The 16383-nt window shown below is 38.3% G+C and overlaps 1 protein-coding gene across 5 annotated transcripts in view; it reads left to right on the top strand.

Annotated features, from left to right (window-relative positions):
- Positions 1-16383, top strand: part of WDSUB1 (WD repeat, sterile alpha motif and U-box domain containing 1) — a 45261-nt gene that overhangs the window by 7746 nt on the left and 21132 nt on the right. For 4 of the 5 annotated variants that reach the window (XM_035132113.2, XM_035132122.2, XM_035132104.2 and 1 more), the window contains 7 exons: positions 4499-4591; positions 7240-7333; positions 8355-8388; positions 10120-10160; positions 10265-10371; positions 11259-11438; positions 16243-16383. In XM_035132113.2, the coding sequence (XP_034988004.1) occupies positions 4499-4591; positions 7240-7333; positions 8355-8388; positions 10120-10160; positions 10265-10371; positions 11259-11438; positions 16243-16383 (690 nt within the window). The remainder of the gene's footprint in view (positions 1-4498; positions 4592-7239; positions 7334-8354; positions 8389-10119; positions 10161-10264; positions 10372-11258; positions 11439-16242) is intronic. The other variant, XM_035132131.2, reaches the window with a different exon arrangement.

Below are 16383 nucleotides of genomic sequence, written 5' to 3'. Positions count from 1 at the left end.
GAGAGGTGTGTGTTTGTGTTGTAAGGCTGCAACATTGTATACTAGTATATTGAGGTTAAGTGACACAAGAGTACAGAAGCTGCATCACCTAACACTGGAACCTTTTGTGAACCTTCCTCTGAGGTATTAATAGCATATTGAAATTCACGATTGCTAGAACCTTTCCTTTATTTTTTATGTTTTTGAAACACTCTTGTGTGAAAGAATACCACCTGCCATATTAAAAGAAATGCTGCAAGCTGTAGTGCCGCGATAGAACTTGGAAGTTAATGCAGGAATAAGTTGACTTGAATCTTGCTTGGTCTGTTTTGTTTTTTAGTTTAATTTTCACCAATGTGTTTTATATTTACAAACATTTATTTTAGCCATAACTTACCTGTATTAAGTGATCCTGAATATACTCATGTTTAAGGCTATAGTAAGTGTCATTCTGGAGTTTGGGCAATGTGAGGGGTAGCACAGAGATTAGGTTAATAAATCAAAGAACCTAGGAAAAGAGAGAGAGAAGAATTCAGAGATTTACCTATACTAGAGAGCAGGCATAGGCAAACTTGGCCCTCCAGATGTGATGAGACTACAATTCCCATCACCCCTGACCACTGGTCCTGTTAGCTAGGGATGATGGGAGTTGTAGTCCCAAAACATCTGGAGGGCCGAGTTTGCCTATGCCTGCTAGAGAAGGTGGGTGATGGAGAAACTCTTCTTCAAGTGTTCATTGTGAGCCCAGGGTTTCAGGGATTAGAGTGGATACCAACCTTCTTGGGGCTTTTTAAAAATAAACATAACAGTTAGGTACTGTGCCCAGTCTGTACACAAAAAAGTATGGTGCAATCTGGATTCTCCCTGAATACTCCTTAATACTTGGTGTAAAGTTTAGCTGAAAGGGGACAACACAAAGTTGTGTGTACCCTTTTAGAAGCCTTACAAAAACAAACACTGAGATGAGGCATTGGCATAGAAGAGTGTGGATGTAAGGAAGAGAGGGGTTGCCTGTGGTTGCAACATCCTGGAAATCTTAAAGGTTCTGTTTTCTGTAGTGGGTGTTACATAGAACAACAACAACAACAAAAGAAAATCAGAAACTCTAGGATGTTTAAGATATTTTAAGGTGAATTCTTTAATCTCCCATCTGATTAAACCTTGAGAACGCTTCATTAGTTTCTACTTCAATATTCATACTATTACTGTTTAAAAATGTTGGCAGTTTATCATGGGATCTAACATAGAAATTGAACTTACAGTAAGTGAAGTTTGTATATATCCTGTTTTAGATCATATCAAAATGGTGGTAAATTGGTGTAAAGTGGACCCTGTCTAGATTACACTCCCTCCCCCTTATGTTGGGAAGACTGGAGACAGTGCTTTTATATGGCAATGAAATGAATCTGCCTGTTCTCAAGGCATTGGATCAGGCTGCTGCCCAACCCAGCTCTGAGTATCTACTTTTGTGTGTGATGCATAAATGGTGAGGAAAGGAATAAGCCTCCGCTCATCATGTGTTGTAATCCTAATGCAAATTGCTCCCCTCACCCAGGATTAAATAAAAGTATTATTCTATCTAGTTTGGCCCTCTGTCTCATTGCGTCCGTGGGATATACTTCCAGGTAGTTTGCATCGGATTTCAGCTTTGGTATTCTGTTATTCTACAAAGGATTGTTTTTGTCATTGTGTAAAGTTTTATAGTTGTTCTTACAATCTAAAATAATGCAAATAGAATTGTTGGCATATTTACCAGTTATTAATTTCATAAATGCAGTGGTGGAATGACATCTCTTCCCTGCATGCACGCTGTGTACTACCCTCAAATCTGCTCCAGAGAGTTGGAAACCCCAGAACATATCCAGACCCCCCCCCCAAGTGTCCCTATTTTCCAGGAACAGTCCTGGATTTACATGTCCCGCTTTTCCTTAGGATGTCCCTACTGTATTTTCATCAGAGAAATGCTTATGGGTATAGAGTAATGCCAAGCAGATAAGTATGCAATCTTTAGAAGACATCTGAAGACAGCCCTGTATAGAGAAGGTTTTTTTAATGTTTAATGTATTATTATGTTTTTATATATGTTGGAAGCTTCCCAGAGTGGCTGGGGCAACCCAGTCAGATGGGTGGGATATAAATAAAATATTATATTATTATTTTATTGAATAGGACATACCTATTTTCATCAGGGAAATGTTGGAGGATATGCATATCTAGGGAGAAGAGAAGGGGGGAAAGTTCTATTGTGTGAGTGGAAATTGTCCAAAATGCTACTTAGAATACAACCCACAAAACAACTTTTATTTAAACTTTTGATTCAAAGTAATACGAAGATAATTCTTTTATATTATTTTCAATTTAGACAGTTTCCCCATACTATTTAAATTATGTTAAGTACATATTCTGCCCAACTATCTTTCCTAGAAGATTAATACTTTGCTTTAAAATACTATTAGGGAAGCTATAGTAAGTCTGCAATTGTAATGACAGTGCAAATCCTGCTCTGCTACTGAAGAGGGAGGTCATTCAACAGAAAGGCATTTATGCTATATGGACCCCCCCCCCCCAGTTCACCCACAGAAAGCTCTGTAGGCCTATATATACTACATATACTACCAACAGGGTTCTGGTGGTGGTGGTTGAGGGAGGGGGGCAGCCTTGCATCTGCTTGATCCAGAACCCACTGACATGCACATGAGTATCATGAAACCATGGTACAGCTTTAGAACTGGTGTAGTTTATTTCCTTCCCATTGGTACCATATCCATTTGACTGCTCTGTAAGTCACTTAAATGATCTTTATCATGTTTCAGTGTATTTGTTTGAAGACTTGTGTTGTAAATATCTGATTTATTATTTTTATTGTAGCTAAGAATACCTGTATAATAATAGGCAGATTTATTTGAGACAATTTTCTCTTGGATCTCCATTTTCTGTTGATAGGAATTTGATAGGAATTTATTGCTTGTTACTTGACGTGTATACAGTCATTATATATCTTTTTGCCTTTGATTTTGACAGTGATGCACTCACTAGAGATGTGTTTTTCTCACCTTTTGGGAAAACTACTAAAAGCTATTCTTCATTTTTCCATCTTGCCAGCTACAGCAAATCTTCTTTCCCTGCAGTTGTTTACTAATTGGCTTTTTAGAATTTAATGTGTTCTATAAATAACTCTTTCTTCTTTTCATGTCAAATATGTTGTGTTTCACTTGTGAAACCCTGTTTTGTTTATGGTCAAATATCCTCTGAAAAAAATCAGAAGTAAAGAAAGGGTGGGTTGCAAATTGATTCCAGAAGTGACAAGAAAATCTTGTCACTTCATGTCAAATATGTTGTGTTTCACTTGTGAAACCCTGTTTTGTTTATGGTCAAATATCCTCTGAAAAAAATCAGAAGTAAAGAAAGGGTGGGTTGCAAATTGATTCCAGAAGTGACAAGAAAATCTGCAGAATATGGCTAGTCACAGCAATTTGAGTACTGATAATGAAAAGTGTGCATAATATATCCTAAATATCCCAGTTTTACCAGCTTTTTAATTTGTTTGAAGCTAAGAGTTATTTCCCAAGGGGGATTACTGGAATGAAGTCTGTTTGCATTACAGACTTTCTGAGGAATATTTAAAAATAAACGGTAATCTCTCTCTAGTTGCAACTCTGTACAAATTCCTGGGACGTTTTAACCTACAGACGTGATTCCCATCCCACCACACTGAAACTACTGAGTGGTACCCAACTAAATTTTTCTCAGAGGAGGATCATTGAAATTAATGAACGTGACTAAGGAAGTCTGTTAATTTCAACAGGTCTACTCCGAATTAACCTTAGGTGAATACCACTCATTGTGTGCTCCAGACCAGTTTTCTACAGTAGCTATAGGGCTATTTTAATAACCCTTTGTTGTTAGGCAGCTCTGCTTTCCTTCCAGGCAATCCTCCCAGTTGATGGCAGTGCTCAGTTGCACTGGTCTCTGTAACTTCAAATTCTCAGAAACTCTAGGAATCATGCATATATAGAACCAAGCCTCATTAAAACCAGAAATTATTTCTAAGTGACAGTGGTTAGGATTGGGGTGAATGACATCTACTTGTTCCTTACCATGTACAGTATGTTAATTTCTGTGCCATGTTAATAGTGTATGTGTCGGGGCTGGGAAGTTATATGGGTGGAATTTCTGAAGGTATGCTGAGCCCACATGATTATGGGCAAACAGTTTGTATGACTTGAATTGGGCATAACACAGGAACTCTCCATATTCTCCATACAGATTACCACCCTTTGCATCTTCATATACAATTTTCTAAGGGCATGTTTTTATTTGACTACAGACTTTAGGATCATAGTAATGGCACATATATACAGAAGTTTTAGAATGTATTTTTTATTACCGTAATACCTAGGAAACATTTTAAAGAAATTCTAATTGTGTGTGTCCAATTTACATGCACATTAATTTTTAAAAAATGAAATCTTGCTTTGTTTTGTTTCTAATACATTTTTTAAAAAATATTTTTAATCAGGTAATAAGCAAGATGTTCACTATTTCCTAATGGCATCTTCTGGTCAGGACAGCACAATTAAGATATGGCTTATTTCACTCGCTGATCATACAGGTATGTATAACAACAACAACAATATTTTCTTACACTAAATTGTTAGCTTTCATACTGTTTTGCTTTTAAATTTGTTTCTGCTCAAACAGTAAGAAATATTCAGTTAACAAAAAATATCAGTTTAACATGCTGTGTTATAGAATTTCCATGTTCACTCAAGCTCCAAAATGCTGGGAAATTACTGCTATTAAGGGCCATGCCATTAGGCAATATTGATATGGTATGGTATCCTGTGGTTAGTTCTGGCTTCACCACAGACTTGCATCTCAGTAGCTGACCTGAATTACAGATTTGTCTGTTTGAGTGGAATAGATGCATGCCGTCAAGGCAAATGAAGCTACCATTCTTAGTTACAAGTATCCAACTGGCAACCAGTACCATCCACATAGAATGAGAGCATTGGAAGGGACTTTGAAGGACATCTAGTCCAACTCCCTGCTTAGTGTAGGGTAGCCACAGGTGACTTTGGCTCTGTGATTAGAGTTATGATGGAGGCTACTATATGCACAAAGCAAAAAGGAAAGAAAGGGCACTTCCAAAACAATGGGAAGTCACTTTCTAGTGAACAGTGAGTGCCCTAGGAGCAATTGAAGCACTGACTGGGAGTAGTTGGATGGAACTGAGGTGTGACTCCGTGTCTGTGTCTGAAAGCCTGCTGCTCATTCCAGCAAGTGGAGGGGGGACAGCCAGATTATGCCCCTCTCCAGGAATCAAGGTGGCTTTGGGTTCAGCAGCTCCATTGCTGGCCCTGCACTTCCCCCATAATGTCCCATTTGGGGCCCTTACTGTGCTTGATTACTGCCACACTTTCAGTGGTTACAGCAGGGGCCTCCATGTTGGTGGAGTCCACTCCACAATTCATCCAGCATAGATGCTAAGTATACATTTCCTTAAGTAAAGGGAGCGCTCAGGGCAGCTTACAGTGATAAAAAGTGATATAAAATAATATCATACACCGAAAGCAGTAAGAAGCAATGAAAACAGTAAAACTGGGACAGCAGGTTAAAAACAAAGAGGTATTTTCTAAAGCTGTGTGTTAATGCTGCACCGTGTACAATGACTGGTTGAGTAGCATTGTTCAGTGCCTGATGTCTATTCTGTTGATTCATATTGTATGAAGATAATTTGAGTCTAAAAAGCTTTCTTCAATATGTTTTCATATACTAAAACAGTTTTTATATGTTACATAAACATTAGATTTATAGCATGTGTAAAACCATGGCTCCTGCCAACCTAGCAGTTCAAAAGCACATCAAAGTGCAAGTAGATAAATAGGTACCGCTCCTGCAGGAGGGTAAATGGCATTTCCGTGCACTGCTCTGGCTCACCAGAAGCGGCTTAGTCATGCTGGCCACATGACCCGGAAGCTGTACTCCGGTTCCCTTGGCCAGTAAAGTGAGATCGAGTGCCACAACCCCAGAGTCATCCACGCCTGGACCTAATGGTCAGGGTTCCCTTTACCTAACCATGGTTTACATATAAAAGCTATGCTGAAGAACATAAATCTTGTCATAACACAGTGGAAAGCCAGGAAGTTCTTGAAGCAAAGATTTGAAGGGCTTTGTGCAATATATTGAAACACATTCAGCTAAACAAAGGATTGTTTGGGTTGTTGCTAAAGTAGCTTTGCAGTCCGCCCCATATATCCCTTACATTCCTGCTTTTTTTTTCTTCCAGCATACTGAAATGTACTATGCTCTGCAAATATTTGCATATTGTTAATATTCTGATAGCACAATATGATTTTCATACCATAAAACTGGGTGTCTTGTTGCTTTAAAACATGAAGCAATAAAATATTCCACAGTAATTTAGTGAATAGCGTTAGTAGTTTCTAGAATTGCAGTGTGGGAGACTATTAAATTTTACTGTTTCAAGACCTTTGATGTGGACTTTTACAGTGTTTTCCCCTAGAAATGAATACCTGAATATTGTGTATTCCCCAGTCTTTAAACTATGGATACAGTGAAATAAATATTGTTCCAAGCAAAACCACTGTAATAGTAAAACCCACTTGAGTGAATCTTTGCATACTCTGTGATACTGTGGAAACTTGTGAGACCTTAATCACAAATAACAGCCTTTACAATTTGTCTAGCTACCTTTTTAATGGAAAATGGGGAACTGTGAAGTGTTACAGGCATAATAATGCTCTCGCATGTCTTCTGTATATGTCATATTTCCTTAGGCGATGAACATGCCCCCTCTCTGTGTGTACTAACCCAGTCTTAGAGCATGTAATGTACCTCAGCCATTAATTCTGGAGAATTAAATTAAATAAAAGAATTTTTGTTAATGAAGAACCATCATTTTAGGTTCCCTATGGTGTGGGGTTAGACTGCCAAGCCAGCACATACGCATGCCTCTATTTGTTCCTTCTGTCCTACTTCATAGGGATGTCAGATCGTTTTGGGTGAATGAAAACTGGTATTAAAGTTGGAATAAAAGGCTGCCTTCTTAAAATGTACTGTTTCCTTCCTAGAGGGGAGACTTGTTGCTTGTCCAGGTATGCAGGTCAAGACGCAGAACATAGCCAAGCTGTCATAATTTTAAGTAGTTTCATATTTGAAGGCTGGGTGAATGGTAGTATCAAATGACAACCTTCCCAAATTTGAATTTAAAAATTATGTTCATTTTTAAATGTGTAGGCCTTGAACTGAAATGTAAATATACGTTAAAAGGACACACTGCCCCAGTTCTGGCTTGTGCATTTTCCTGTGATGGGCAGATTTTAGTCTCTGGGTAAGAATATTTGCTTCATTTTTATTATTCAATTTTACATTAGTTGTGCTCTGTTTACTTGTTTTCTTAGTTTATTTGTATGTAATTATATAAATTCTTCCTATATAATTTAAAATCCATTGCAAATTAATGAAGATGGGCCTATATAGGATGTCATAATGGCTACAGTATCACTTTATGAAAATGTAGGGGTCTGCATGTTGTCCCTGAGCGCAGTTCATTTTAACATGTGCCACACTTTCAGGACATGCACTATTTAAAATAATGAAACTTGCCATTCTCAATGTGTAGCATTTATACTGCCCTTGCAACCCAAAATGGGCCAATTCCCCTACACTTTTTAAAAGGTTTGTAAGCTAAAGTATACATACAAATGCCACATTTTTTTCTGGAGGTAAAGGCCACATTTGCACATCACACTTAAAATATGTTGTGATGGCTGCAGTCAGTCTCAGACTCATGCGCTCCCCCCCCCCCAAAAAATCTCCAATTGAAAGGAGGAATTTAGAAGTGGCTCCACAGATAGTTCATTCTGTAGTATTTCAAGTTGCTTTTGGTGAATCTGCCAAAATTTGGAGCACAGACAGCTCTTTTACTACTTCTCTTCAACTGAGGATCAGGTCAAAGCTATCCAGAATACAAGGCTAAATGCATTTGGGAAATGCTGTTGCTTCGTGTAGCAGAGGCGATTATCCTTTACTGGTTATTAGATACTCAGTTGGATCCTCAAGGCATTGGCATTTAGAACAGCTTGCTACCAACACCTTTCTTATTCTACCAGCCTTTTTTCATTCTCTTGAAGTTTGAAAGGAAGATAGAGCTCCATATGTTAGCATAAGGTGAAAAAAATCTGAATCACTGTCTTGAGTACCACAGTGAGTTCTAATATGAGTACTAGCATTGCGACTTACTGAGTTGGTACTGCATGTAAAACTGTTGCTTATCTCTGTCGCGAGGCAAATGTTGCTGTATTTCAGTTACATTTCTCTTACATACAAAAAATTAATTTATTTCTTCCCAGATCTGTGGACAAAACAGTAATGATTTTTGAAACTGTAAGTATGTAAGATATTAATCATAATTTTGCAAGAATAGCAATGTAGTAAATGAATTGTGAGCTTTTTCAGTGGTGCAGGACTTCTTGCAATTAGATGGAGGCTTTACTCTTGAAGACAAAATAGGGCATAAGGTTGGGCTGTTGACATATTTTTATTATTCATTTTGAGAAGCTAAGCAAACATAATAAAATGTTCAGTGTACAGTAATAGCTCACTGTCTTGTTTACATCTTAAAGTCAGCCTAGTAAATGGTGCTATTGTGTACCAGTGTATCAACCTCTGAATATTATCAGTCTGTGATTTCAGGTTTTTATTTCATAATTTTGTTTGAACCTGAACAATAAATATGCTAAAGGTACTTCTTGTAATAATCTTGACCCAAAGAAATTCAAGTGAGGCAGCTGATTTTTTTCATGTCCTTTCCATAGAGTTGGGCTCCCAAGTATCTTATAATCCAATCAAAACTTGGAAAGATTGAGTTGGAGAAGGAAATACCTCTCTCTTTTTTTTTTAACTACTTCATATGTCACATTAAACCATGCTTTTAAACTTCTGCTACCTTGCTGTGGACATAACAAGCCAGAGTCTTGAGTTATTGTGTTGTCTGACCCTGGGGTCATGGTTTAGAATCAGAATTGGAGAGAAACAAACAATGAGTAGCAATTAAGATTTGGTCTTAATTGGGGAATATGACCCTAGCACCCAGCAATTCAATTATGCTGGGATCTGCTTCACCAGTGCATTCCTTTGCACAGAATATGGTGGCAAAGCAGATCCCTGCAGCCAGGTGCATTGAACTGGTGAGTGGAGGGTTCAATTCTGCTGGGTGCTGCTTCACTAGCATGTTCTCTATGGGGGAAAGCAGACCACTTTCCCCATAGGCCAACTTTGACAGTTAGGTGGGACTACTCATCTATCAGTCACCTGATGCCATCATAGCATCAGATGATTGACAAATGGGTGACCGCCTATCAAACTTGATCTCTGTGGGTTAGGGGAAGATAAAAATTTGGCTTGCCTGGTCAAAAATGTTCTCCGCACTTGTTTTAGAGGGTATGTTCATTAGTCTGTTACAGAAATAATGAAGGCATTTGTAGGAACTTAGACTCACAGATTTATTGTGCCGTAAACCTTTATGGTTAAAACATATGTGAAGGCATCACTTGGGGAGGTATATGTCCTATGTTTCTTTTGGGAACTGAATCTTGTGACTTCTGAAAATACTGCTTAGAGATACTATTTTTATTAAGAGGAAGGTAATTCTTATAAAATAATGTTAGATATGTTTGTGAAGGGTAACATCTAGTGGCCAAGTATGCTAACCACAAGCTCTTTATTCTGTAGCATAATTCTAGTAATGTTCCAGGTCCTGCTTTTTCTCATGTGTGGCTTAATCCTAGATAAATAATCTTCAGTGATTAAATAAAATAAAATGTTAAGTGATCAGCTCATCTGTAATATTAAGTGGTAGAATTCTGTAAGTGGACAATGAGAGATGTGTATGCATTTATAAAATTTTCTTCTGCCACAGCTAATGATTCTACAGTATTGTAATTTCAGGAAAAGTGTTCAAACTACCTTGTCCTTAGTTGTAAACATCTCTAAATACATTCCTTACATCTGTCTTTTTTGGATTGTGAAACTTCCAGTAGTCATTTTCCAGTAGGATTATTGATTATAATTGTATTTTTGTTTGTCTTAACATACACACTATTTTGTTGTTGGCAGAACACTGGGAACATCTTACACATTTTGACTCAGCATACCAGGTAGGATATTAGCATAACAGTTTCCATTATATTAGCCAAGAGGAATAGTTAAAATGTGATATGTAAAATGTGAAATGTATCTAACAAGCTACTTTTATTTCCAGATATGTTACAACTTGTGCCTTTGCACCAGATATGCCACTATTTGCTACTGGGTCAATGGATAAATCTGTCAATATCTGGCAGTTTGAACCAAAGCAACTTCTGAAAGGTTAGTAAAGGAATGCTTTTGTCGTGTGCTTTATAAACTTTACATCACCGTGTGTTAAGATACAATCTATATGAAATGTATGTGAATAAACTTATATTGAGTCTGATAATTGGTCCATATTGACTAGACTACTTTGGCTGGCAATGGCTTTCCAAAGTCTCATGACATGTTTTTCCATGGTGCTGTAGTCCATGGAATGTAGACTGCAGAAAATCCTTATAAATGTTAAATAAATTAATAATGCAATGCAAGTATAACTGTAATGCGTTATATGTAGGACTGCCTCTGAAGACAGTTTGGAAACTTCAGCTAGTGCAGAATTCAGCGGCCAGGTTGCTCACTGGAACAAGACAGTTTGAGCATATTACACCAATCCTGGTTTGACTGCACTGGCTACCAATTAGTTTCTGGGCCCAATTCAAAGTGCTGGTTTTGACCTATAAAGCCTTAGATGGCTGAGGACCACAATACCTGAAGGACCACCTCTTTCCATATGAAGCTACCCAGACCCTGAGATCATCTTCTGAGGCGCTTCTTCGTGTGTTTCCTCCTCGAGAGGCCTGGAGGGTGGCAACACAAGAACGGGCCTTCTCTGCAGTGGCTTCCCGTCTGTGGAATGCTCTCTCCAGGGAAGTTCGCCTAGTGCCTTCATTATACACCTTTAGGCACCAGGCAAAAACGTTCCTTTTAACCAGGCCTTTGGTTGATTGACATGCCCTTTTAAAATAAAGCAGCATTTGCCTTCTAACAAGTCACAGACACTAGTAACACTTTCTAAAACATGTAAATGTACACTGAGAGTCAGGTTTAGAGCAAAGTTCAAAGTCTGGGCTGTTTCACCTGAAATATGTTGTTCTTGTGTAAAATCTTCTTTTGATTTGCTCCAGAAAGGTCAGCAATAGAGGAGCCAAAGATATTTGCAGAAAGCTGGTCAGAAGAAGAGGTTTCATCTTGGCTATGCACACATGGCTTACAAGATGTAGTTGAGATTTTCAAAAGGAACAACATCGATGGAAAAGAACTTCTTAGTCTTACAAAAGAGAGCTTGGCTGATGATTTAAAAATTGGTAAGACTGTTAAGATAAATATTTGTTAATACTTTTAGGATTTTTATGCTAGCCTTCCCCAACATAGTGACCTGCAGATGCTGTTGGACTCTAACTCCCAGGGCTAGTAGTCAGGGATGGTGGGAGTTGTAGTCCAAAATATCTGGAGGGAACCAAGTTGGTTAATGCTGTTTATTCATCTTGTGAATATCACTCTTGAAAAATTATTTGGCAGTACTAGTCACACTACTGCATTTGGTGTTTTCCTGTTACTAACGATAACTATAATATAATTTCACGTTAACATGAGATCTCAAAAAAGAGAAAAAATGTTTGTTCTCCTCTCTTTTAAAAAATATGCCAAGGAATCAATCCTGCACAATAACTCTGTGCTGTGCTATCCATGTGGGGTTATTTTAATTAATTAATTTGTATTGCAGTAGTGGTTTGACTCTATTAAGTCCGAGTACACAAATTCACAGCCCACTTCATATGTTTAGTGCTTTCTGTAAAAAGAGGCAGAGCTATCTCTAGTCAATACAGGCAACAACTGTTTTAGGTGTGTTCAATGCATGCGCTCATTGCCACAACCTGGAAGTGGCCAGAAAAGGGGCGAGGCAGGCTTACACGTGCTCCACTGATGTGCATGTGGGTTGGGAATGCAACCCCTGCACAAAACAATTGTTGCCTAGCTTCCCGTGGCTCTGTTGTTCTTGAAATGACCATATAAGCCAGGCATCGCCAAACTGCGGCCCTCCAGATGTTTTGGCCTACAACTCCCATGATCCCTAGCTTACAGGGCCAGTGGTCGGGGAAGATGGGAATTGTAGTTCAAAACATCTGGAGGGCCAAAGTTTGGGGTTGCCTGATATAAGCTGACCTTATCCAGGCTCTGTAGTATTAGAAACTGATTCAAATAAATGAGTACAGAGCTCAAAGTTGGGAGGCTTTCAACTTCTTCATGAACCTAGGAGTTCATTCCCTCCATTCTCTTTTTCCAGGTCAACATAAATAGACTTGATTTAAATGACCTACTACTAAGTGAGATTGTCTGAAGAACTAGGATTTTTTTTCTTACTTTCCCTAATTTCATGTGAGTGGCAAGGAGTGGGGTGGTGGTGGGGGAAACCAAGGCAAGGTGGGGTAGCAGAAAGAGAGGAAAGGAGGTACAGTGGTACCTCGAGTTACAAATGCTTCAGGTTACAAACTCCGCTAACCTGGAAGTTACCTCGAGTTGAGAACTTTGCCCCAGGATGAGAACAGAAATCGTGTGCTGGCAGTGCAGTGGCAGCAAGAGGCCCCATTAGCAAAAGCACACCTCTAGTTAAGAACAGTTTCAGGTTAAGAATGGAGCTCCAGAACGAATTGTTAGTAACTAGCTGTAGTAGAAAAGGAATGGCCCCACCTTTTTGGCTCCAACTCTGCATACTTTTGGCTCTGGTCTTGCCCACTGCCATCATGCAGACTCCCATCAAATTACCACCAAGGGAGTATGGCTATTGACAAGGGGGGAGGAGAAAGTTGTCCACTCATCTTAGATGAATGGAAGATAATTTTGAGGACTGTTACTCATATACACACTGAGTTCGACATGGATTCCATATGCAGCAGTGAGCTACAGCTGATTGCATGTTTGTAGCATTAGATCTGTATTTTCAAACACCCTTTTGCCTCTAGAGTGTTCAAGGAACATTCTCCAGTCTTGTGGCTCGTAAGTTTCATCTTACTCTGCAGCATGTGATTTGTTTTGCTTGCTTGTATAATCTGTTTTGAATCAGGTGCCTTTGTCATATTCTACTTTAAGAACTGTTCTTTGATTTCCACTCTTAAATTTTATGAAGTGGATTAAATTATGAGTGGAGAATTCTGCCATTGGGTACAGCCTTCCTCAGCCTGGAGTCCTCCACATGTTGTTGGACTACAACTTCCATTGGCCCCAACCAGCAAGGGACAGCTAGATGGGACAGGGGATGGGCCTGTATGATTGCAAGTTGCTTTCACTTGTGCTGTGAACATGAGGGTGGTGGCACAAGTTACCAGACTCTACTAATGTGCCCTTTTCTTCAGTGCTATAAATGTATGTGTGTATATAGCCTTTCAATGTTCTTGCTTATCTCTCTGGTTTTTGTTCTGCCTAGTAGTGGTGGCACAGCCACTGCTTAAGTGGGAAGCACAAAGCTGTTTGAATGAATGATCTCATTAGACTTTAAAATTCACTATTAATCCTTACCTTCTTTCTGTATGTCACCCAAAAGTTGAAACCCATAAAAAAGTACATGCTTCATCAAACTTTTTTTTAAGAAGTGGAAGAGGAATTGCTTCTGTGTGCATTTCTTTAAATATTCAAGGAGGCAAAAAGTTTCCAAGCTTATCAGTTGAAACTAATAAGATAATGCTGATAGTTGGCTTATATGAAAATTAAAAGCAGTGAGACTGAAGATGAAGTCCCTAGCTGGGCTGACCTCTAGCGTACACACTACCACTCTGTGGAAAAATCAACATAATAGCTTGTTGCCTGAGTACTAGGACTTTTAATGACACCACTGAGAACTAATTATAAGCTACAAATAAGAAAATAATAGAAGATGTGGCAGAGCATCTCATAATGAGACCAGTTATGTGATGTACTGGGTAAACAAAATTTAAAATATTTTAGTTAGCAGAACTCACTGCCCTCCATAATTCATACAACATAAGACAATAACAGACTATTACTTAATGGACTTTCCCATAGTGTGATAAATACAGTGTAGAATATATCACAGGAAGATACAGATATAGGCACATATGTATATGTGTGTGTTGGGAATGGTGTTCTGGCCAACCAGATGCTTAATGAAGTATCCAATTATTTAAGTTCTACCCCACAAAAAAAAGTTATTGTTATAGCGTAAATTATTTGTTTTAAATCACATATATGCCACCATCCACCTAAATAATTCCAAAGTGGTTTACAAAACAACAACAACAATATAATATAGACAGCCATAAGCATTAGGCAGTCTCCTCTGTGTACTCCAGTGGTGTTTGGAAATTAGCAGAGTTGTGCAGACCAGCTGCCTCCTGGCTTCATGGTAGAACAGGACACAGGCTGCTGTCTCGGGTGCTCCCTGAGGTCATCTACCGGTAATGACAAGATGCTGTGGAGAAACTAAAAGCTAAAATTCACGTGTGGTCTAACCTGCCTAGAAGGTGCACCATATTGGCTTACTTAACTTTATTTATAAGAAAAAGTATATACCGCTTGTAAGAAAACCTCTAAGTGGTTTACAGAAATATTAAACATTAAATATCTGTTTTAAACTATTTAACAAGAATTCTAAATATGTTCAAAAGATTCTTAAAATCAACAGTATATATAGAGATAAAACATGTGTAACTTCTACATGTATGGCTAGGCTCGTCCTGTTACATTAGTTTTTTCTTAATTGAAAAGGTGACCAGCAGATGGTTTACATAGCATTTCATTAGTCTGTTTGATTGGTTTTGACACTTCTTTGGAACAATTTTTTATTACCATGCAAATAGAACCAGCCTCTCTTATAAGCTAATTGCCATGTAACTACATAAACATTAGTTAAATTAGGACAGCAAAGGCTATGGAAATGAAGTACAGGATTTTCACATTCATTCAAATTCAATGTGGTTACACATTAGAATTAAGGAAAGGTATGTTAATACACCTGCCAGCCACTATCTCTACCTCCTTCTACCCGTTATTTTCTTTCTTTCTAAAATATCACTAGAATATCATTTCCTGTACATAGTTAATGAGTCCAACTGCTCTTCTTTTGCACATGTGAAGGAGAATCCACATAGAAAGTAATAAAAGGTTCAAATAATAATGATTGTGGTGGGGCACCTAAGCAGTTTGGGAGTTCATTAACAGTTTGCTGACTGAATTCTGAGCATTGCTAATGAGTTGTAATGACAACTTGGGAACAGGCTTGTTTTTTATTTGCTTGGATACTTTTATAGTGTCGAAGTTAACTGCAATGTGATTTAAAAGGCTCTCCTGTCTGGTTCTTCACTGGGTGATATTGGCTGAAAATAGTGTTATGCTGCTGCAGTATCTGCATTCACTCTTACAATATTTCATCAATAAATCTGCTGGGGGTTCTGCTGGGGGTTCTGTTTCAGTGTATCTGACGAAGTGTGCATGCACACGAAAGCTCATACCAAAATAAAAACTTAGTTGGTCTTTAAGGTGCTACTGAAGGAATTTTTTTATTCTGCTGGGGGTGTGTGTCTTATTTTCCCATCTGCAAGTAGCCTTTTAGTCTTTGCAGTTACATTATTCCCCTACAATTAATTTATGGGAACATGAGGTGCATCAGAGAATGACAGAAAAAGAGAAGTCCAGCCTACCCCTACCCTATCCTCACTCTGTAGTCTCAGGACATCTTTAAAGACTATACAACAGCAGCATATGGGCCATTCTTCTAACATACCATAATGTTTTAAGGGGCAATGTGTGCCCAGGTATCACAATTGGTGCATTTAGACTTTTTCAGTGTTACAGAAAAAGAAGAGATGAACTTATACCAGAAGTGCTCCATGGCATTTGTGGAAAGAACACTTACAATTTGAATTGTAATACAATAAAATTCAGTTAAAAGCATACAGCATCTAGCACAGTGCATTACAATTGCTATGACAGGCAGAAAAATAATTAAATTGTTCACCAGTGATTTTAAAGTGATCCGGGGGCGGAAAGTTTGGGAACCACTGCTTTATGCAATATAAGAATAAGATAAGTATTTTCAAGTTTGATTGTAGCACCAAGAAATCTCTAAAGTGGCTATTATTGTGAATTCCTTTCCAGAATCGCTAGGTCTTCGCAGTAAAGTATTGCGTAACATTGAGGAGCTAAGGACTGAAATGAAAACTGCCTGTTTGAGTATCCCTGATGAATTCCTATGTCCCATAACAAGGGAGCTTATGAGAGAGCCAGTCATTGCCGCAG

Source organism: Zootoca vivipara, chromosome 1 (genome assembly GCF_963506605.1).
Source record: "Zootoca vivipara chromosome 1, rZooViv1.1, whole genome shotgun sequence".
Lineage (NCBI taxonomy): Eukaryota > Metazoa > Chordata > Lepidosauria > Squamata > Lacertidae > Zootoca > Zootoca vivipara.
Note: the sequence above shows the minus strand (reverse complement) of the source record. Positions and strands in the feature narration are given on the sequence as shown.